Source organism: Fusarium proliferatum (assembly GCF_900067095.1).
Source record: "Fusarium proliferatum ET1 genome assembly, contig: FPRO_scaffold007, whole genome shotgun sequence".
Classification (NCBI taxonomy): domain Eukaryota; kingdom Fungi; phylum Ascomycota; class Sordariomycetes; order Hypocreales; family Nectriaceae; genus Fusarium; species Fusarium proliferatum.
In genome coordinates, this window is record NW_022194796.1 from 2487954 (window position 1) to 2509148 (window position 21195).

At 47.9% G+C, this 21195-nt stretch overlaps 11 protein-coding genes across 11 annotated transcripts; 7 read left to right on the forward strand and 4 right to left on the reverse strand.

The window, feature by feature from the left end:
• Window positions 1–1689: 1689 nt before the first annotated feature.
• FPRO_07317 (uncharacterized protein) lies at window positions 1690–2262 on the forward strand (the record flags this gene model as incomplete). The annotated part of the gene is made up of 1 exon (XM_031218506.1): window positions 1690–2262. The coding sequence occupies one exon, from the start codon at window positions 1690–1692 to the stop codon at window positions 2260–2262; it is 573 nt and encodes a 190-aa protein (XP_031084357.1).
• Window positions 2263–3187: 925 nt separating this feature from the next.
• On the forward strand, window positions 3188–4024 carry FPRO_07316 (uncharacterized protein; the record flags this gene model as incomplete). Its single annotated transcript, XM_031218507.1, has 3 exons — window positions 3188–3632; window positions 3704–3786; window positions 3848–4024. 3 exons carry the CDS (start codon window positions 3188–3190, stop codon window positions 4022–4024), a joined length of 705 nt encoding a protein of 234 aa, XP_031084358.1.
• A 404-nt stretch (window positions 4025–4428) lies between these two features.
• On the reverse strand, window positions 4429–5490 carry FPRO_07315 (uncharacterized protein; the record flags this gene model as incomplete). Its single annotated transcript, XM_031218508.1, has 1 exon — window positions 4429–5490. The coding sequence occupies one exon, from the start codon at window positions 5488–5490 to the stop codon at window positions 4429–4431; it is 1062 nt and encodes a 353-aa protein (XP_031084359.1).
• A 467-nt stretch (window positions 5491–5957) lies between these two features.
• FPRO_07314 (uncharacterized protein) lies at window positions 5958–7170 on the reverse strand (the record flags this gene model as incomplete). The annotated part of the gene is made up of 3 exons (XM_031218509.1): window positions 5958–6245; window positions 6299–6934; window positions 6997–7170. The coding sequence occupies 3 exons, from the start codon at window positions 7168–7170 to the stop codon at window positions 5958–5960; spliced, it is 1098 nt and encodes a 365-aa protein (XP_031084360.1).
• A 549-nt stretch (window positions 7171–7719) lies between these two features.
• FPRO_07313 (putative chaperone protein hchA) lies at window positions 7720–8607 on the forward strand (the record flags this gene model as incomplete). Its single annotated transcript, XM_031218510.1, has 1 exon — window positions 7720–8607. The coding sequence occupies one exon, from the start codon at window positions 7720–7722 to the stop codon at window positions 8605–8607; it is 888 nt and encodes a 295-aa protein (XP_031084361.1).
• A 554-nt stretch (window positions 8608–9161) lies between these two features.
• FPRO_07312 (uncharacterized protein) lies at window positions 9162–11449 on the forward strand (the record flags this gene model as incomplete). Its single annotated transcript, XM_031218511.1, has 5 exons — window positions 9162–9233; window positions 9289–9471; window positions 9528–10159; window positions 10227–11149; window positions 11214–11449. 5 exons carry the CDS (start codon window positions 9162–9164, stop codon window positions 11447–11449), a joined length of 2046 nt encoding a protein of 681 aa, XP_031084362.1.
• Window positions 11450–11642: 193 nt separating this feature from the next.
• FPRO_07311 (uncharacterized protein) lies at window positions 11643–12550 on the reverse strand (the record flags this gene model as incomplete). Its single annotated transcript, XM_031218512.1, has 3 exons — window positions 11643–11825; window positions 11886–12285; window positions 12339–12550. 3 exons carry the CDS (start codon window positions 12548–12550, stop codon window positions 11643–11645), a joined length of 795 nt encoding a protein of 264 aa, XP_031084363.1.
• Window positions 12551–13069: 519 nt separating this feature from the next.
• On the forward strand, window positions 13070–15137 carry FPRO_07310 (uncharacterized protein; the record flags this gene model as incomplete). Its single annotated transcript, XM_031218513.1, has 2 exons — window positions 13070–13125; window positions 13286–15137. The coding sequence occupies 2 exons, from the start codon at window positions 13070–13072 to the stop codon at window positions 15135–15137; spliced, it is 1908 nt and encodes a 635-aa protein (XP_031084364.1).
• A 415-nt stretch (window positions 15138–15552) lies between these two features.
• Window positions 15553–16740, reverse strand: FPRO_07309 (uncharacterized protein; the record flags this gene model as incomplete). The annotated part of the gene is made up of 2 exons (XM_031218514.1): window positions 15553–16302; window positions 16432–16740. 2 exons carry the CDS (start codon window positions 16738–16740, stop codon window positions 15553–15555), a joined length of 1059 nt encoding a protein of 352 aa, XP_031084365.1.
• Window positions 16741–17295: 555 nt separating this feature from the next.
• On the forward strand, window positions 17296–18275 carry FPRO_07308 (uncharacterized protein; the record flags this gene model as incomplete). Its single annotated transcript, XM_031218516.1, has 5 exons — window positions 17296–17517; window positions 17574–17677; window positions 17737–18030; window positions 18077–18215; window positions 18261–18275. The coding sequence occupies 5 exons, from the start codon at window positions 17296–17298 to the stop codon at window positions 18273–18275; spliced, it is 774 nt and encodes a 257-aa protein (XP_031084366.1).
• An 881-nt stretch (window positions 18276–19156) lies between these two features.
• On the forward strand, window positions 19157–20998 carry FPRO_07307 (putative rhamnogalacturonase A precursor; the record flags this gene model as incomplete). Its single annotated transcript, XM_031218517.1, has 5 exons — window positions 19157–19583; window positions 19636–19713; window positions 19759–19876; window positions 19928–20061; window positions 20112–20998. The coding sequence occupies 5 exons, from the start codon at window positions 19157–19159 to the stop codon at window positions 20996–20998; spliced, it is 1644 nt and encodes a 547-aa protein (XP_031084367.1).
• Window positions 20999–21195: the final 197 nt, after the last annotated feature.

The following is a 21195-nucleotide window of genomic DNA, read 5'->3' on the forward strand; positions in this document are numbered from 1 at the left end:
TGGCCCAATTCCGACTTCCGACGCATGCTCTCTGATGCAATGCTGAGCGAAGTCGTACCCACTGAAGGATCCCGCCTATTCCCGAAGTGAGACAAAGATCCTGTAAATGAATTAACTGAATTGAGTCCCTTCACTAAAGCTGTTCAAAAATCAGACGCTATCACTTGAAGTAGTCTTGGCCTCTATCATGTCACCACATTAAATTGTGGCTGGCTGAATCTAAAGCTGTTGGCTAGATGTGTTTCTTACCGGTTGAGACTTGCGGCTGGGAGCTTAAGTGATCAGACAAAACTTAGTGGCTGGCTGAATCAATCTTAGTCCGGTGACTCGATAGACGCTCTGGTCGCAAAAGGTCTGAGCGTGGTCTTCTAGAACCCCATGGACGCAATGAGAGCCTAATCATACGTTGATGGGTCTTGCAGATCCCCTCGATTATCACCAATATCTTTCAGGTAAGAATGAATGACTGGCACAAGAGAAAGCATGAAAATCATGACGTTGGTGATATCAGAAGTATCAGCTCAGGGACTCCATTATGTTCGCTTTAACGGTTGACAAGGGGGCGTATAAAGCAGACTCATTAGTCTCGCTCGCGCTGGACTAGGTGCGGGGGAAACGACTGCGCGTTTAAGAGTCACAATGATTGGATAGAAGTTAGTACAACAGACTATTGATGCAAGTGCAGGGGGCCACCGTCCGCATGGCAACTATGATATCGGTATCACACTCGGCATGGCCAATTTAAGTTAGTTAAACTTTGATTCCTGTCTATGAGTGAAAGATAGTTGTACTGGAATTATCTCCACTGGCCTCAATTGGCCTGAATCACATCCGAATAGAGTCACTTTTGGCGAAGCACAGACATGGTGGGGAAATATTTCATGTCATATGTAACCTTCGGTGACCGGAAAAGTGAAGTGTACATGGATCTCTTGTAATGTGGGCGATATACTGAAATAGGCGTGAATCGATAGTCTCGTCTTGGTGAAAGCCTTCGGCGCTCAGTGGCTCAGGATGCCTCCAACACCATCTGAGTGTAAGCTGAAAGACCATGCAATCACACGGAACAAGGTTTGGTTCATTTTCAGCGAGCATTTCATTCGGCGAGGCGCCTGGCTTTCAAGCCTCAGATGTGATAGTTATGTAACTCTTCCTTTTGTAGCTAACTAGAGTTTGATACCCTTGGCCCAGTCAGTCAGTCGCAACTAATGAGCAGCCTAGTTCATCTCATCTTTGCTTCCAAAGTTGGATCAAGCTGCATGGTCCTTGTCGAGATGCTTACCAGTTTGGAAGGTACTATTGGTGATATGGCCACATGATAGCCGGAAACAGGGTTCGGCGGCCATCAATAGTCTGAGACTTACTAGCTGAACTGCAACATACTAGACAGAGCAGCCTCTCTTTCGCGCCGTAATAGGTTGAACTGACTTATACGGCAAGTCTAATACACTGAAATGGATAACGGACGACAATTTTTGATTATAAATAAGACTCCTTTATTCTCTCATCTTCTTGAAGTACATACCACTTGTCTTCAACACTCAAGATCGAGAAAATACCTGGCCTACATCAGTTCTTTACTCCCAAAATCATTTGCTTCAACCAATCCCAGCCCACAGCGGTAAGGTGACAATCCTTTGTTTCCTTTTTCTACTCCTAACAGCTTCCAAAGTACACTGAATCGCAAATATGAAATACCAGTCCGAGAAGAAGGCCCCGGCTGAAGTTGAGATGCTGCTCGCCAACCAGGTCGAACCAATCGGAACGCACAATCGATGCGTCCGCTCGGTAACGATAAAAGCATTAGCCGGCGCCTCTCTTCTGGTTCTCTGTCTCTGTCTGACGGTTGTATTCTTCGGGCACTCCTTGGGCGCCAGATCGGCTAATGCGGCTCTTGAGTGCGCATCAATCGATGACCCAACCCACGTATCCACCAACGCGGATGATACCACTCTACACGCTAACTGGCGAGTGACCATCTTTGACGACCAAAGCTGCCGAAGCGGCTACATGTGGAACAGAGCTAACTACGATGTCATTAATTGCATCCCTGTTCCCCCTTCAATTCGCGGACTCCAATATCAACGACTGGATTGGTACCCTGCATCACCAAAGGAGGAATTCAAATTATGCACCTATTCTGCAGTAGGCTGTCCACAGAACCGGTTGATTGCCGCCACAAAGAGACGTGTTAGTTGTGACACTGCTGGTTATCATGCGAAGTCTATGAAGGTCGTGCGATCGAGTCAGCAGTGCAATTGAAGACTCTGGGGCTAGAAATGGTTGTCGTTTGAATTTGTTTATAGAAATTAGAATGCAAGATCTATAAGAGTATCATGACCAGCCTATAGCATGGGGACGGTGTCGAGGAGTCAAACCTACAGTAGCATTGAATCCTGGATGAAGAGGATGCTGACAGTAGCCTTGCTCCTCTTCGGCGTAGCTGGTAAAAATCAGGACGTGCTACTCTGATATTGGGAAAACTCAGGCTTCTCCTCGGTCTCGGCGCCGAAGACCGAGTGTAGCATGCCGCGGAGGATGATGGATATGGACTGATGGAGATTGAGACCTTGATGCGTCGTTCACCACACCCTACTAGGATTGCTTACCACCTAATCAGGCACACCATGCAGTACCCCGCGAATTGCCTTTTTCTGTTTCTGTTCATGGGATCAAGAGAATCGGGTACCGTTTCAATGCCGAGGTTCTGCCCCAGAGTAACGTCGGTGATGAGGCGGGGCTATATGTAATTTCATAACCCACCACTATATGTTGGGGTTCAGTCGGTCCGGTTAGCATGCACGAAAGTCCAAGTATGGGCTTCATCTGGTAGTATTTCTATGTTTGTTCCAGGATAGGTAGGTAACATTGAAAACGAGACTATCACTCCTATATTCGTTGGATGAACATGGCCGATTATACCCTACACCACGGCCAATGCCCTATTTCAGAATCGTCAATGCGCCAATGAGGAATCACGAAAAGCCTCTTCGGACCAAACCAACGATATCATGTGATGCGGGGTGTATGACGAGAGATGATCGATACGGATAGACGGTATATTTTAGCTCTGGGAGATAAATAAATAGCCAGCCAGCTTCGCGTTATCAAACCTAAATTCTATCTGCAATAAATTCACATAGCAATATTAACCAACCAAATTGGCCATACATCATCTGTTTTAAAAATGTTGAAAATAGCTCTCCTCGCCTCTCTTTTCTTTATCTCATTGGCCATCGGCGCCCCGGCCGTTGCCATCGAGGAGCGCCAAGCGCCATGTCAAAATGTGCACATCTTCCTGGCTCGTGGTACTGACGAGCCTTATCCGGGTCGTCAAAGCTCCCTTGTTTCAGCCATTTGCAGTGGCTTGCCTAGCTGTGGCTACGAGAACATCAATTACCCGGCTAGTTTCAATACATACTGCACTTCAATTTACGCAGGGATCACCGGCGGTCTATCACAGATCACAGCATATGCGAATCGATGCCCTGATTCCAAACTAGTTCTGAGCGGCTATTCGCAGGGTGCTCAGCTTTTTGGCGACATGCTTGGTGGCGGTGGCGGGCAGAGCTTGGGATGTACCCAGCAGTCCAACTCTGCGTTGAATCCTGCGACTTCGCCTGGAAATAAAAGTAAGTCCTTCCCCTTGATTAGTATGCCGATAATATTATTCGGATTTGAATGGCTAATCTCACCCGTATAGTTGCTGCTGTGCTGTTCTTTGGCGATCCTCGCCACGCTGCCAGTCAGGCCTACAACACTGGTACCGGTGCTTCAAGAAACGGCGTAAGCAAATAAATTTCTCCTAGTAATGACCGAAAAAGAGTTAACATTGCCCTTTTGACAGATAAACCCCCGTAATGGTGCTCAGCTGACCTCGCTGAACCGCTATTCCAACAAAATCAGATCCTGGTGTTTGGCAGGCGATAATGTGTGCGCGCAGGGTACTGATCCAAGCGCCCACACCTCCTACTTTAATGTCTTCTCTCAGGAGGCAGGTGCTTGGGTCAAGACTATGATCTAAGGGTTCTCTGGTTTGTGGCTGTTCTGCTACTCCCATGCTACGAAACCCACAAATTGTCTGTATAGCAGGGGACTTGGGGTTAATTTGGCAGCAAGTCAATACGAGAACAGTTAGTGTGACTGAACGAGTACTTTATCAGACCTGCAGGAAGCTTCTGAAGACTGTTTGTGATTCTTTTTGGCGTTGTCTTGTCAGTCAGATAATCCAGCTGAATTTGTGCGAGAACTTGTAATCCATTAGCGAGATGTACCCAACGTTATCAGGTCAAGCACACATGCCATGGATGGACTCAATGGCCTGGCTCCTTACATCACTGGTACACGATTAAAGCAATGTAGGAAATCTTTTATATACCACGAAAAATGACCTTCATCTTTTGGCCATCGCTTTGCCATATATATAATCTAAAGCTCGACCACCAGCTTCTTTCCACTCACCCCTTTGCCAATCGCATCGACTGCGTCCTGAATCTTCTCAAGCCCTTTGCCAACAACCTCAGGATATGGCATACACTTCATGGTCCCATCTTCGAGAGCTCCAGGAAGCCAATCCACCCATAGTCTCTTTCCAGTCTCTGTCGACCCCAGAAGAACATGGTCATTGATTAGAACTTGCACGCCGTCGGGTATCGTTCCAGGCACTGGCATCCCAGGAGGAAGTATAGTTCCGAGACATTTCTTTCCTCCGAGTCTGTTTGCAATTGTTGCACATGCCGTGATAGCAGTATCCGAGTATACAGCACAGTAAACTCCTGCAAGATCGCCAACACCGCTCAAAGTGTTTATAATCTCTTCCGCAACGCCATCTTTCTTGTAGTCAAAGACATAGCCCACGTTCATCTCTCTCAGTAACCCGTGGTTATGTTCGCTCGCCGTAGCCGCAACGATGTACCCAGCTGCTTTGACAGTCTGGACGGCATTCGACCCAACACTTGAGCTGCCTCCCCAGACTAGCACGACTTTCCCCTTGGAGTTCATCCCAGTGCCAGCCACGGGCAGATCGAGGCCCATCAGGGTTGGACTGAACAGCATAGCAGATGATGTTGTGAGCCCCAAAGGAAGAACGGCTGCCTCCCTGAAAGGGATGCGATCTGGAATCTTGGCTACCATGGGCTCAACCATGATGGAGTAATCTTGGAAGGCCCCATACTTATTATCGCCTCTCTGCCATGCCATTGCATGACCCACTACACGATCTCCTCGTTTAAACCTCACCTGATCAGGCCCAACAGAGACGACTTCTCCAGACACATCGGTGCCGTTGACGTATGGGTAGAATTCCGGTTTGATGACTATACCGAGCTTTTGAACAGCGAAGTCGGCTGGGTTAATTGCAACGGCTCGCACCCGAATGAGTATCTCATTTCCAGTTGGATCAGGAACAGGCGAAGAGGCAATGACCATGGGGTGAGCCTTTGGGTGAGGCAGTACCGCAGATCGATTGATTGTTTCTGTGGTTGAAGACATGATGGGGGAGAGGTTTGTGTTATTATATGGTTAAATAGTGAGATTCACTTAATACTATATGAACGGAAGTATTTCAATGATGTTTAAAGATTCAGGCCCTTTAATACATATTGATATCGGCATAGGTTGTTACTTTTGTTGATTGCCCGGTTCTGGACATAAGATTATCACCAACCTTAACTCCGGGTATCGTTGGATGTCCAACTACCCTATTAACAACACCACATTTTCATTGGAGCGCAATTATTGGTTTGTTATCGATGAGCGAAAATAGGCTGAAGGACCGAGAAATGCCTGTTGGTTGGCAAATTTCTAATCGCAAATCTTGCTTGCTGACCTCTATTCCCCAGTCAAAGCGCAGCTAGACTGCCCAGTGGCTGAGGGCCGAATCAAGCCAAAGCGTAAAATACAAACAGATGAAACAGATAGCATCGAGTTGATATTTGAGTGACGGGGATATGTGAGGCTTAATTAACTAGAACATAACGGAATCGCGGCTTTCCAGCCTCGAAGTCAACGATAGCCTGGTTTGCATCTGACATAGGACGCATCTCAACCCAAGGCTTGACATTCTTATCTGCGACCAGCTGCAGCATTTCTTTGATCTCAGCTGGCGATCCAATGCTCGAGCCTGCGATCCTTCGACGAGCCCCAGTAAGACTTCCTGGTCGGAATGGGAGCTGCCCTTCAGGAAGACCAACTTGGACGAGCGTACCGTCTAGCCGCAGGAGTCCGATATAATCAGCGAGAGGCATCTATAGTTATTCTTGTTAATGGCCAGCCGGATAATATGCAAGGGGTAAAATACCTTTGGAGACGACACAGTTGAGATGATAAGGTCGAGCCTCCGAGAATGCTTCGTTTCCCATCCCTCCTCATCAGCTGTGGCGATATAATCTGTGCATCCAAGGTCCATGGCTTCCTGCCTCTTGCTCTCTCTTCGTGAGATACCTACAACCTCATCGGCCCCAAGCGCACGAGCAAAGAGCACGGCAAAATGACCTAGCCCTCCAACGCCAACTATGCCGACCTTCTTACCAGGCCCAGCACCGAATTGCTTCAGAGGCGAATAGACAGTTACGCCACCACAGAGAAGAGGAGCTGCGTACTCTGGTGCGACACCCTCAGGGATGCGAAAGACGAAGTGCGAAGGGCAACGATGATAGCGAGCATAGCCGCCCTGGGTTTTGTCGCCCGTTGATAGGAACTTTGAGCCGTATGTTGGGGCCATGCGGGTGCAGTAATTCTCCTCCCCAGAAGCGCACTCGCTGCATTTTGCCCGCTCATTGCTGTCATTGCCTAACTTGCGGTTGAGGCAAGCGTCGGATTGAGCACCGACACCGACAATGTCGCCGACTTTAATGCCCCCTTCAGCTTGACTGCCAACGCGTACAGCGACGCCGACGATCTCGTGGCCTACAACTACGGGGTATGGTGCTTGACGCTGTGGTACCAAATAATGCATCAGTGATGTCTCGTGTAACAATCAGCTTCGTATAGACTTACCCAGCCTGAGCGGAGGACGTGGATGTCAGAGCCGCAGATACCACAGTGGGTAACGCGGATATCAACGTCAGTCTCCTCCCACTTCTTGGGCTCGTACTCTTGCCAGACCATATTCCCTTCAGCAGATCGTTCATCCTCGCCCATCCATCCTTCAAACTTATAATCAGTAGTCATTTCCAAAGAGTTATCTTATGTACCAGTTAGATTTGGTAGGGTGTTGTAAAAAACGAGATTCGGATGGCTTATCGAGGGGCTTGTCGTTGCATTATATGCCAAAAACCATTGACGTAATGAGGGAAGTTCCGTCGAGAGCTCGATTTCACGTTGTTGCGGGGGGGACTAAGGCACGGCAGAGACTCTAGACAATTGATTGGCTAGTGTTCAGCTCCGTCTCACATCCCTGGTTCCGTCGGAACGCTAATGGCATCTCCGTCGGAGTTGATAAGCAAGTCTAGCCAATAGTGATCTACCCGTAGCTCCCATCCAGAGACTAAACAAGGTAGCTAACGATTAAGTCAAACCTTATCGTTTGGTGATATGCAGTACTCCTCACTGCTCCTCCCTTGGAACCCGCCACATACGTAGAGCTTCAACAGCTATAAGAAGACACTTTCCAACCGTCCCGAGCTGTGTAGCAACAATAATCAAGCTCACCCCTTCACCCTATCTCAGTCATCTCATCAGCACCAATTCTTCAAACACCTTACCCTACAGCTCGTCACAATGTCCAAGCAAGACGATAAGACTCCCGTCCGCGACACAGCGGAAGATGACGCTTATTTCCCCTCACCATTCTCTCTTACGCAATACGTTACCGCCAAGACAGACTTTGATGGCGCCGACTATCCAAACAAGTATACCGGCGGCAAGTGGAAGATTCTCATGATCGGCACCCAGGAGCGCTATCTCAAGATGGCAGATGGCAAGTTCTTCTCCACGGGTAATCACCCGGTTGAGATGCTTCTGCCTATGTATCACCTTGACGCTGCTGGCTTCGATATCGACGTCGCTACGCTGTCGGGAGATCCAGTCAAGCTTGAGATGTGGGCTTTTCCTCAAGAGGATGAGGCTGTCAAGTCAATTTATGACAAGTACAAGCAGAAACTCCGCAGCCCGCTTAACCTGTCTGAGGTCTGGAATGGCAAAGACGGAAAGGGTTTTGATCAGGATACGCCATACCTAGCAGTCTTCATTCCAGGTGGTCACGGCGTGTTGAATGGCATACCCTTCAGCAAGACCGTTGGCGATGTACTTCGCTGGGCTCACGCCAATGATCGCTTCTTTATCACCCTCTGCCACGGGCCTGCTAGTATCCTTGCTGCTGATGTCGGCAAGCCTGAGGGCTCCAATTTCATCTACGAGGGCTACAGCATCGACGTGTTCCCTGACTCGCTGGACCAGGGAGCTAACATCGACATTGGATATATCCCAGGCAAGATGGAGTGGCTGGTTGGTGAGCGACTGAAGAAGCTCGGGGTCACGCCAATTAACAAGACTATCTCTGGTGAATGCCACCGGGATCGTCTGTTATTGACTGGTGATTCTCCACTGGCTTCCAATAACTTGGGCAAGCTGGCTGCTAAGACGCTGCTGGAGGAGGTGAATAAGTAAGATTACGGAACAAAAAGGCAAAGGAAAAATGGTGCGGTTAGTATACGTACCTAGGCTGAAATACAAAATTGAGAAGAAATTTGTTTACCATTCATCATGGTCATTCTCGCTCATAGCCTGTGTTCAATACAATATACCTTGAGCTCGGAGTTCAAGGGTAATTCTTTTGCATGTGACTCTTGTCCTAATCGAGATTGAATGGAATTGGAAGGAAATAGTATCCGCCGTGACATTCCACCATAGGGACAGGATCCTAGAATCTACTTCCAAAAATGCCAATATAGCATATCATTTCAATTCCAGAGTCATCTGTAGCTGCTTTGCAATGACGAGTTCTGTCGATCCGCTGACGTTTTCCATCTTTTGAGATACAGCTATGTCATAACAGCACGCAAATGGCATAGTCTAGTGGGCTCCGTCACCGCTCGGCGACCGCCGGGGAAATGAGGGGTATGGAGCTTCCGACGGACCTTGACCCTAACTTTGACAAGCACCCGATACGTGCTTCCGTCGGAACCATCACCTCCTAGTCACTTCTTCGACAAGGTCTCATAATGTCTGCATCTGTGAGAAAAAGACAAAAAGTATCTTCCGCCTGTGAGCGCTGCCGTAAGCGTAAGCTCGGAGTATGAATCCTCATCACCTCCAATCTCATTACTTGTCTCGCTGACTAATTGGCAGTGCGATGCCGAGAGACCTTGTGTTCAGTGCGTCCGCGCTGGTACCCAGTGTATCCCTCGCGAGTCGACATCTGGAGACATCGGGGCATCTGCACTTGGCCAGACAAATACGAGGAATAGGCAGGCTCAGACTCCGGGGTCTCCCATACTCCCAGAGTCTAGCATCGTTGACCTAAGTGCTCTTGTAAGTCTAGAGATTCTGATTTGGAACGACTTCTGAGACCTGTATGAACACTGCAGATGATACATGGGAGCGGTTCAAGCCAGGATTTACGACACGATACCTCCTCACTGCCTGGCGGAACGAAGCTCCTGGAAGCCAACACCACGCTCCCTGCCAAGCATTGGCGTAACGTAATAGGTGTAGAACTCCCTGCGGACGATGTTCTTGAGCGTTTAGTCGACAGTTTCTTCTCTTCGGTCAACTGGTTCATGATGGTCTTCCACGAAGATACCTTTCGCAGCCGGTATGCAGAAATGCTGCAGCAAACACAAATCAAGTACCAGGACACGACATTCTTCTGGACATGGCTTCTAGTCTTGGCGCTGGGCGCACATTACGCTGCACTTAGGGATCCGGACGATCAGATGAGTCCTCAGTACCGACAGCTTTCTCGTGATCTCACTTCTGTTATTGAGACGCGGTTCCTGCAAATTATTGGATGCCAGACCGTAGAGACAGTCCAAATATGTATCTTGCTTGGCAGTTTCATATTTTATACGCGGCCTACAACAGGACTGGGTATCTGTGGCATGGGGGTCAAAATCGCTCAGGTCATTGGACTGCATCGTGAGAGCTTCTGGAAAGAGACGTCTCTGCTAGCACGAGAAGTCAAGCGGCGCACTTGGTGGACGTTGGAAGTCTTTGACAAGTAAGGCCATAGAATCACGATTATTCATGTCTGTACGTATCCAAGCTAACGGGGACGTTTTCTACAGATATGCTGCTGTTGCATTCGGGCGCCCCTGTATCATTGACGACTCTGACTGCCAAGTCGAGATGATCTCTGATATTGACATGGATGGCCATAGGCATATCCCGGCTAGACCGCTCGTTCTCTACCACCAACATAAGTTCCGTCTATACAGAATCATGGGTGCGTTCTTGGGTCGTAAGAGACAGCGAAACACCTTTGAGTCACTTGAAACAATACACCAGCGAATGACACGGTGGCGCCAAGAACTCCCCGATGTTCTAACTCTCAAAGGTCAAGAGCAGTCCATGGATCCGATCGTAGTAAGACCAACTGAGATTCATGCACTCAGTCTCCAGCTTACCTATGACAACCTTCAAATCATCTTACATCGCACAGCAGTTTTCAACAACACCAACGAGCTATCATTTTTCTCGCCCAAGAACAGCGCCTCTCTTCAACCAATCTTCACCTCGGCCATGGATACGTCTGAACTTTCTCGATATCCCCGGATCCTAGACGCCTGCAGAAGAACCCATGCAGACGTCCATGTTGGCATGACCATGTTCACGGCCGGTGTCGTTCTCTGCGCTATTTGTCTCTCGCAGCCTCTCACAGAAATGGGATCACGAGCAAAGATGGGAGTTATGCACATCACGCGCATGTGTAGGGAGACTGAACCTGGTCTTTATAGCGGCCAGCTCATCTCGAAGCAGAGTCTAGGCATCATTGATAGCTTAGTTGAAGTTATGCTGCGCCAAGAGACGGATATGATAACGGGAAAGACGAGTTATCCAGGCTTGCATGCTTCTCAAATGAGGCACGACTCAACATCATCCATGCTAGGTTCATCATCGGTAGGCAGAATGATAGCGTCCAGACCAAACACGACCGCAACTAGTCCAATGGAGTCTAGAAACGAGCGAGTCTTGGACCCCATTCAAGAAGGTGAGCGATAATCTTCGGCACATAGACAGGCTATGGCAAATGTGAGCTGACATTGTAGCAATAGTTTTTAGGCAGCATATTTCCACACCATTGAATGTGGGTGACATGGAGCTACAAGGTACGGTCACTGGAAATCACGAGGACGAGGTAGATCAAGGGACTATGGGCACGTTTAATTGGGACGGCGATATGTCTTCCCTGGTAGATTCGGGGCTCGTCGATGCTAGTCAACTCTGGTTGTGGGCAGATACCCTGGACTTTGACTCATTCAACGATCCGGCTGTAGATCCAACGGAATAAGAGCCTGTATGATCTCAAATTGGTTTTTACTACTACTGCTACTAAACAGGCCATAAGATGACATCAGTCAACCGAGATTTCAACAGGAACTTTGGTAAAAGAAACATGTACAGTCCCTCCTTGGATGAATAATTGGTTAAACAAGGATTGAAAGAGATATTAGAATTACCAACTGCGGTGTGTATAAATAGTATTACCCCGCTATGGCAAGTTCCATAATGCTCAGGATCAAAAATACCTCAGGTGCAACTTGATTACTGATACTTGACGTCTCAGTTGAGGTCTGCGATACTGTCATGGTCAAAGTGGCGCGTGACGAGGCAGACAAAGTTGGTAAGTCCTCGGCATTGGTTTGAGCAGGTTCATCATTCGCCGACTGCAAGAAAACTTAGTGATCATACTTCGACAATATTGTGTATGTACTGTCTATACTTACATTCTCTGCACCGACGACGGAGTCAAAATTGTCGCAAATCCCATACCCATAAGCATTTGTCGTCGCAGCTTCTGTGGCCAGACATGATGCGTTCCCGATATACTGACAAGTATAAGCCTGCCGAAGCAATCTGGGCTGACACTCGCAAGAGCTCAGTCTCGACGTATCCGTATCCGACACATATGGAAGACAATCGCTGAGGATATTTCTGGCCGTTTGACAAGCCTTGTCAACGTCGATACAGAGTTCCTCTGGATAAGCAGTGTATGGTTTGGCCGAGGGAGTCGTCGGAGAGAATGTCACGTAGCTACGGCAAAGGCTGTCCCAAAGCTCAATGCCTCTGTCGAATGAGTCTTGATAGTAATTTCCACGATAGCAGAGTTCCAATTCATTTTCACACCTATCGTCAGCGTCAGCGACATGATTGTCAGCTGTTATGTCGCGCACACTTACTTGTATAGAGAGTCTAGGTATTCTTGATTGCAAAGGCATTTCTGTTTTCCGGGACGATCCAATACAGTCGCACAAGCATTTCCGGAATTGAGGAATCCGTTGCAAGCAGGAAATGAAGTGATATCTGATCCGGCCTCGCAGGACCAGCTTGTTGAGATTGTTTGCGCGGCGCAATGCTGCGCCAAGTATGCGAATATCATGCGAGGCTTCATGATGGCTTACTTCTGTTGCGTATCTGTAGGGAGATAAGAAAGTGCCTCGCTATGCCAATTACATCTAAATAACTCACGAACGCCTGGAAAGAAGATCCGGTCTGTACATAAGACTGCTCTGTTTGAGAGGATGTCTTGGGTTGAACTCTTATCTTTCCACCTAACGCACTACCAGTAGCCATGTGAGCAATTCAGGGCCAGCCGGTGTCTTTTATCCTGGGCTCTGATTCGGTAATGAAATGAGAGCTGAAAAAGTGATAAGCCATCATCACTTTTGTTGTTGCAAGGTGGTGTGGCACTCGTGCAATCTGATTCGCGAATCGCCTCCCTAAATCCAGCCTCACCAATATTTCTAACCATTTTGGGATCACTTCCCAGCTTCGTGATTAACCTGAACCTCCGTTACAACCCTATATGCGATGAGACCTCCCTTTAAGAGTGAAAGCACTGGTCCTCGACAGAGCGAGATTTGAGAAAACTTGTTCCAGGCCAATCTTGCATTTTGTGCTTCAAGTCAACATGCGCCCTAACACCAATCGCGGCGGCTTGAGGTCTTTGGGCTTCTATAAGTCGATGTAAGTGATATCGCATGTTTTTATTTCCATTTATGTCTATTTGCGTTCCTCTATTGAGGCCACGAAATAAGAGGTCGTTCTCTGACTGAACATCGCCAGTCTTCCGCAGCGTAGCCGCATCTGTGATTAGCACCTTTAAAGGCTTACAAAATACCATCAGCAAGAAACACAAGTCGTACAAAAGCAGAACCCCTCCTCAAAGACCACCGCTGCTTCTCACAGAATGGGGCATGGTCCTTCAGCTTGTCTGTCAAACCATCATAATTAGCACCATCTCTGCGCTATGGCATATATCAAACACAAATAATGGACTGGTTACTGTGAGAGACAATCCTGACCCTTCATTTGACTCAGAAGGATTCCATCCTCCTCCAATTCTTAGCTCTTCTATCGTTTGGGCCGCCGTCCCGGCGTGGATCATGTCGGCTTATTCCTCTCTTTGGTCTGCAATGCTTGATTCACTAAAAAAGATTTATCTTCTTCTTGAACTTGATAAAGAGCACCAGAAACCTCTGCCGGGCGTTGAGCTCTTTATGCGGATTTGGAAACGACGCTTTCGTCATCAGTCTCCTCAATCTCAGTCTACTCCGCAAAATAAAGGCTCTACGATTGAAAAGACCTTGCTACTGGACTATGGGGAGTGGCCTGTCATCAATGGCTTTCGGGCCATGCGGGCAGGCCATGTTCTCTTGGGTATATGCCTCCTTCTACGAGCAGCTCTCTGGACTGCAGGAGGCCTCACTGCGGCAATCTTTGCGACAACTCTGGTGCCTTCCGAGATGCCCGCCACTCTCTACAGTATGAAAAGATTTGATGAATATCTTGGTTGGGACGAGGGAGAGGGCACTGGAAACTCATCAGTGACACCAGCATTCGACATCGTGAGTGCTACGGTTTTAAGGAGCGGGGACAATTATCCTTGGACAACAGATACACATTCTTTCTTACCATTCGCCCCAGTTGCGAAAGACTTCCGTGGAAACTACACTTTCGACACTGAGGCATACTCCGCCAATCTTGACTGCACTATCGCTACAGAAGACGATCTAGTCAAGATCGGGGGGGCAAGTCTTGATCTGGAGGAGGAGGACGACCTGGATTCTGCTCAAATTCGCTTCGGCTTCAAGCATAAAGGCTGTGATGTCAAAAAGTGGTTCACCCTGACAAACAACACCCTGCAGTATGCGAGAACATGGTCTACCAACTGCGGTTTGAGCAGCGGGAGAGCAAGATTCGGAATGTTCTCGGGGATCTACAACGCAACCAAACGATTTCACCTATCGAACCTAACGGTTGTGACTTGTCGGCCTCTGATATACAAGTCCAATTTCACGCTGGAGATGTCATTTCTCAACGACACCGTAGCTCCCAAGGTGATCAAAGTCTCTGAGACTAGTAGACAGCAGTTCTGGCCGTTCTTTGTCTCCAGTTGGCTGCGGAATATCCCTCGATACTCGCTCTTCGATCCAACTATATACAATGATATGGATACCTTCTCGCGTCTGGTCATAGGACATGCCTCTGGGGAGCCAACTCTTGACACTTTGCCCGACAAAGAAAAGATTTCCAATTCCTTCAATATCATCTTTGCCGCTCTGTTTTCCAACTTCGTGACATTGGAAGGTTACTCTAGTGCACAAAGACGCGAAGTTACCGGTACCATGTCCCGATTGAGGCTTCGGTTATTTGTGGTCAAGTCTGCTGCACTGGCTACAGTGGTTATCCTTGCTGTCACATTTTTCACCACTTTAATTCTGGTACTTCACTTACACCGCAACCGACATATTACTAGTCTGTACATGGATCTTTTACTGGGCACCGCCATACTACTTCGAAATGGTAGTTCTACAGGGCTTGACAGTTACTTGAGACGTGTAGTATCAAATACTTCCAACAGCTCCGGGACATATGGGACTAATCTTGTGGAAGCTGAGAAAAAGAAGCATGATCTAAAAAGCTACGCAGTATGGGTAGAGGGAACACCGAGGACTTTGCACATAACGCGGCCATGAGACTAAATTTGCAATATCACCAAATCAGGCTTGGGCAATCACTGAACCAGTAGCCTACGTGTCAGAATCCATTATAAGCATTGCCCAAGCAATCCAGCCATGCAGGATCGCTTGGATTGAGCTCAGGTACCCTGTTGGCAAAGATTAAATAGACCCAGGCCCATCGGAGTATTGTGATAATACATAATTAAGTCCACCAGTATGAATATTTAAATTAAATGCATATCTTCTTTCTTGGTTATTAGTCTTTACTATGCAGGTATTTAAACTTCTTTCTTATATACTTTTCCTTTATACTCTATTTTGCAGTCAAGTAACTGAACCATATCCCCAAGATCTGCTTTCTGTATGCCTTTGGCCTATTTCAGCTGTTTTGAGCGAAGTGTCAAAAGCTCCTTATCCTATTCTCCTCCCATCATAGGCTATCAAGCCATTTTACATCAGGCGGCAGCTCAGATCTATTGGTCATCCACTCAAGGGTGATTCCCAATTCTCCGGCCATATCGTCAAGATCCTCCGGCGGAATGGTGCCGATCTCTGATGTCCAAGCGATGTATCTTAGTGCCGGAAATAATTCAATGTTAATAAGCAATGTTTTAATCAGTTTGTGATCATTGGGAAGTAATATTGCTTCTGGATCACAGTCCGGAGGGAGAGGCTCTTCTGACCAACATGGATAAATATCCTGCAGGAACAGAACCTTGAGGTTGGGCGGGATATGATCTTTGAGCATTTGCAAGAAGTCAAGATCCCTCTTATACCAATAGGGGCCAAACAATGCTGTGGGAGGAATAGCGAGATATTGCAGGGCAGTACACTCTGCAAATTTCATGCCCGGACTGTTGAAGGAAAGGTGATCCGTGCAATCCCACCACAGCTCTAATATTTTGAGACTCCTCTTGCATGGTTGGAGGAGGTCGGAGAAATCAGGGGGATCTGAGTGCGGTCGTACATCAAACGGATGATGAAACTCCAGATGCCTGAGCGACTTTGCGTTCTTGAGGAATTTATTTAGAACCTCGTGTGAATATCCGCGGGCGTGGAGGTAGAAGGAGTCAAGATTCTCAAAAGGAAGCGGCCGGACGGATGACCGTGCCAAAGCATCAATCGTGAGGTTCCACAGCTTGAGGGTTGTGAGAGTTGGGTGGGGAAACAGTGGAACATCCTGCAGAGTCAACATATACGTTTCGCGGGGATTGTCCTCTATGAAATTGACTTGGCAGAAGGCTAGCTATCGCCATTCGTCTAGCATTGCGACGATTGAGTTTACATGTCTTCAACTTGGCTTGGCAACCATACGGCTGTTTAGTTCTCTCTTGCGTCCCTCATCCAGCATTGAAAGTGCGTTTGACCGGGCTTTCAAATTGATGCCCTCCAGGTTCGGCATGTTGAGGGACAACAGTTTGCGGAGGTACTCAGCGTCTAGTTCGTTCACATTGAAGTGACTGATGGTGGAAAGGTCCTCGGGGTGGTGGTATAAGTCTCTGTACACGTCTTTTGTGCATGCACGGTTTTTCGTGATTGTCATCCTTCTGTATTTGACCTTTGGCGTCTTTGGCACCCTCGGCTTCCTGGTGGACACTTTGGCTTTGCTTGTCTGCATGGTTGATGGACTTGAAGACATCTGATTATATGCTGCTGTCAATCTGCGATCCTCTCTTCTGACGCGGACGAATTTGAATGGGTCTGCATTTCGCGACGCGTGGGAAACTCATCGGCTCTAAAATGCCATGACATAATCTAAAGCCTCTAACCACATACGACTTAGTGTAAGTCCGGCCAAGATCGCAAAATCTGGCCAATCAACAAGTTGCTTATCACAGAAACCAGACAATTCTCTTGATCAGACGTAGATCTATGAAAGAGGCCTAATAAGCCTTTGTCAGAGAGCCTAGCAACGAGAATATCCTCTACTGATACGACATAATGCAACACAGCTCACCATTAGGACTGATGCCGGGCTATACTCCGCACTTACCCCGCGCCCGCAGTACATTTATCCACTAACCCAAATATAGGTATTAAATCGCAATATCGGTATGAGACAAGATACTGACTGGTAAGCCTTCAATTAAATACTCGCCCATCCTAACTCTCATGTTGCATTATAGTCCAGAACTTGTTCTACATTTACCAAATCCACTTCTAAACAACCACCATGTCAAACACGACCGAAACACGTGCAACCTGGGTAGTGGTTGGTGCTTCGCGAGGCATCGGTCTTGAGTATGTCAAGCAGCTCCTTCAAGCAGGAAACCGAGTAATTGCGACAGCTCGCAACCCAGATGCATCGGGACTGTCGGCAGTCGTTAAAGCTCATGGTAATCCAGAAGATTGTATCATCGAGAAGTGCGACGTTGCAAGTAGCGAAAGCATCGATGTGAGCCCAACTTGTCCTTCCAAGTCATATGGACGTGTCTAACAATCCACATACAGAACTTTGCTGCCAGGATGAGCGCGCTTGTGAGCAAGGGAGTTAGATTCGACAATATCGTCATGAATGCAGGTGTTCTCAGGTATCCCAATCGAGCGACGGAATTGTAACACCCCCTCAAGAAGGCATTCTCCCCGACGCACAATCGCTAACTTGAGCTCCAAGATCCTACGACAACTTCAAATTCCACATGGAAACCAACACCATTGGGCCTATCATATGCGCACAGAAGCTGGTCAACTTAAATCCCGAAGGCCCTCCTTCCAAATTGATCTTCATTTCATCCGACTCCGGGTCAACCACGAACTTCCTGGCATATGAAGATGGGTTCGCAGCATATGCAGCAAGCAAGGCTGCACTGAACCAAATGCTGAGACATATGGCGCAGGAGTTGAAAAGACGCGGCGGCAAGTGGGCTGAGATATGCGTTCTGGCTCTCCATCCTGGCGAGGTACACACGTAGGTATTCCCGCTTTGATACTACGGCTTGACTGACGATGATCAGGGACATGAACTCGGGCGAAGTTGGGACCTGGGATGTCGGAACGCTTTTGGAGCCAGATGAGAGTGTTGAGGGAATGCTCAAGGTGATTAGCGAGAAGAACCATAATGATACTGGCACATTCTGGTGCTGGGATGGCAGAGTGAGTTTGTCAATTTCCCGTTCAGTACAGTGCTAATAACTGTAGGCTTATCCATGGTAATGAAGATCAGCTATCAGAGGTTTTTCCAGTAATGCTTGCTTAGCGAGACTTATATAGATCCCCATAACTGAGGCTTTTTGTTTACTCCGTGGCAGGAACCACCAACCCGGTAGCAACTCGAAGGAAAACCAGCGTCGTAGTGCTAGTTTTTATTACTTCGTATAAGATGAAGTTTCTTCCACGCTTGAGTATTTTCCCACCATTAAACCAGACTGCCTCAAAGTTCTCATTTGTATAGTTGACATTGGCAACGCAGATGACATTATACTGTTGTCCCATGAATTAATGTAACATGCAGTCTTGTTATCTTTCAACAAGTTGCTTCCACTGACTGCTGACCGGTTTCACGCTCCCGGGGGATGAACTTGGAGCTGATTAAAGACTAGTCCGGAGTCAACCCTCTGATAAACATCACGTTTGGTGCTGAGAGCGGTTAACTTAACATACCTATGCTCCAAATACAATAATTTTGGGAACCCGAGGGCTCTTGGATATGTACGCGTATAACCCCTTGGTTGATAAACAGCATGTCTGGGGCTAATTGATCTAGAAGGCTTACGGCAACTTTTACCCGATGATTCTGATCGCTTATTGGTGGGTTTTTCGAATTTGGTCGTGCCGAACCATTGGGTCGTTTCATGAACCCTGCCATCGGGAGACGAAGCCCACAATGAAATGACCTTCATTAATATCCGATCATTGCTCATCAACATCGAACGCTAGCTTGCAAGATTACGAACGGTCGCTGTAGTTTAAATATAATCGGAACCTTGGAGGGCGCAGATCTCTTTGGGTTTCTATCTGTCGTTTCTGTTCGGTTCCATAACTGCCATTCGTTTACACGTATTTTTATCTACACTCTTTTTTCTTTTACTTTCACTATGCGTCACTCTTTTGTTTCGGCATTGATTGCCGTTGGTTCCGCCGTCCAAGCTGCCGCGCAGCTGAACGGAAAGGTTGGACCTCTCACTACTCCTTCAGCCAAGGCTGCCATCAAGACTTGCAACATTGTCGACTACGGTGCCAAGGCAAATGCCAAGACTGATAATGGTCCGGCAATTCAAAAAGCCTGGAATGATTGCAGAACTGGCGGCGGAGAGGTTTACGTCCCAGAAGGCGATTATGGTATGGGTACCTGGGTGACACTGACGTCTTCCAAGCCCATGTCGTTCCGTCTCGATGGAGTTATCTACCGAATTGGCACCGATGGAGGCAATATGTTCATGTTCAAGCATCTGGAGGACTTTGAGTTTTACAGCAGCACCTCCAAGGGAGCTATACAGGGTTATGGATATGAGTTTCACAAGAGTATGTTCTAAACATGGTCATGGGTCTTGTTCGAGTCACTAACGTAAAGTAGAGAACGAATATGGCCCCCGTATCCTTCGATTTGCTGACGTCAAGAGCTTTTCCATCCACGACGTTGCTCTGGTTGACTGTGAGTAAGCCCGCGCCCAATCACTAATAATACTGACAGAAGCAGCGCCCGCGTTCCATTTCTCCATTGACACTTGCTCCGATGGCGAAGTGTACAACATGGCCATTCACGGAGGCAATCGCGGTGGTCTCGACGGTATCGACGTCTGGGGAACCAACATCCAGTAACGCCTCATAACGCTTTTTTCGTGCTCAGCTGTGCTAACTCTTTTTAGTATCCACGATGTTGAAGTCAGCAACAAGGACGAGTGTGTCACCGTCAAAAACCCCTCTGACCATCTCTTGATCGAGAATATCTTCTGCAACTGGTCCGGCGGTTGTGCCATGGGATCCCTCGCCACCGACACTGGTATTCAATTCTCCCATTCTGCATACCCAATCAACGCTAATCCACACTAGATATTCACGACATCGAGTACAGAAACATCTACACACAGCGCTCCAACCAGATGTACATGTTCAAATCCTACGGCGGCAGTGGCACCGTCAACAACGTTGCTCTCAAGAACTTCGCCGGCCACTCCAACGCCTACACACTCGATCTCGATGCTCAGTGGAGCTCCATGAAGCCCATCGCCGGCGACGGCATTCTCTACACCAACATGACCTTCTCCGGCTGGTCCGGAACCTGCGCCGATGGTCATCAGAGAGGACCTATTAAGTTCAACTGTCCAGCCGATGTCCCCTGCACTGACATGCAGGTTGATGACTTTACTGTTGGGAGCAACAAGGGCGACACTGTTGAGCATGTTTGCAAGAACGCTTACGGATCCGGAGCCTGTCTTAAGGAGGGCGATGATGGTGCTTACACGACTACGCAGACTGTCGATGCTGCCAGTGCCGCCACTCCGACCATGGACGGGGAGATTGAGAATGGTCTTGGTCTTACTGTGTCCATTGCGATCCCTACCATACGACCTTCTTTCTTTCCTGGTGCTGCTGCCATCAGTCCCCGAATGGCCGACGGCGCCAAGGCTCAAGCCACCGCTCGTGTAGAGACCTCCGTCCCCGATGAGGCTGAGACCGCCGCTAACACTTCTGCTGCAGCTGATGTAACTGTCCCCGTCAGCACTGTTGCTTCTCTTGCTACCTCTGCTGTTACCGACGAGGTTACTTCACTTGCTATTCCTACGGCCTCCGTCGACGCACTGAGCAGCCTCATCCCCGAGGAACACTCTTCTGTTAGCACTGCCGTGAAGGCTTCAACGACTGTAAAGGCTACTGAAACTGCTGCTCCTCTTGAAAATAGTCCCTCTTGCAAGGTAAAAAGACGTCGAAGTCTTTGATCTCCCTATTTAAATATATTTCCGTTAGCTAGAATGGCGCTGTGACACGGGCTATTGGATTTAGATCTAAAGATCCAGGAAAATAGATGTTCTTGAGGAATTAGTTAGAGATTTTACAATTTCTAATCTTTATTAAGATCATAGTTATGTATATATATATATATTTCTTTATTGCCCTCTATAGATACTGTAGGTCA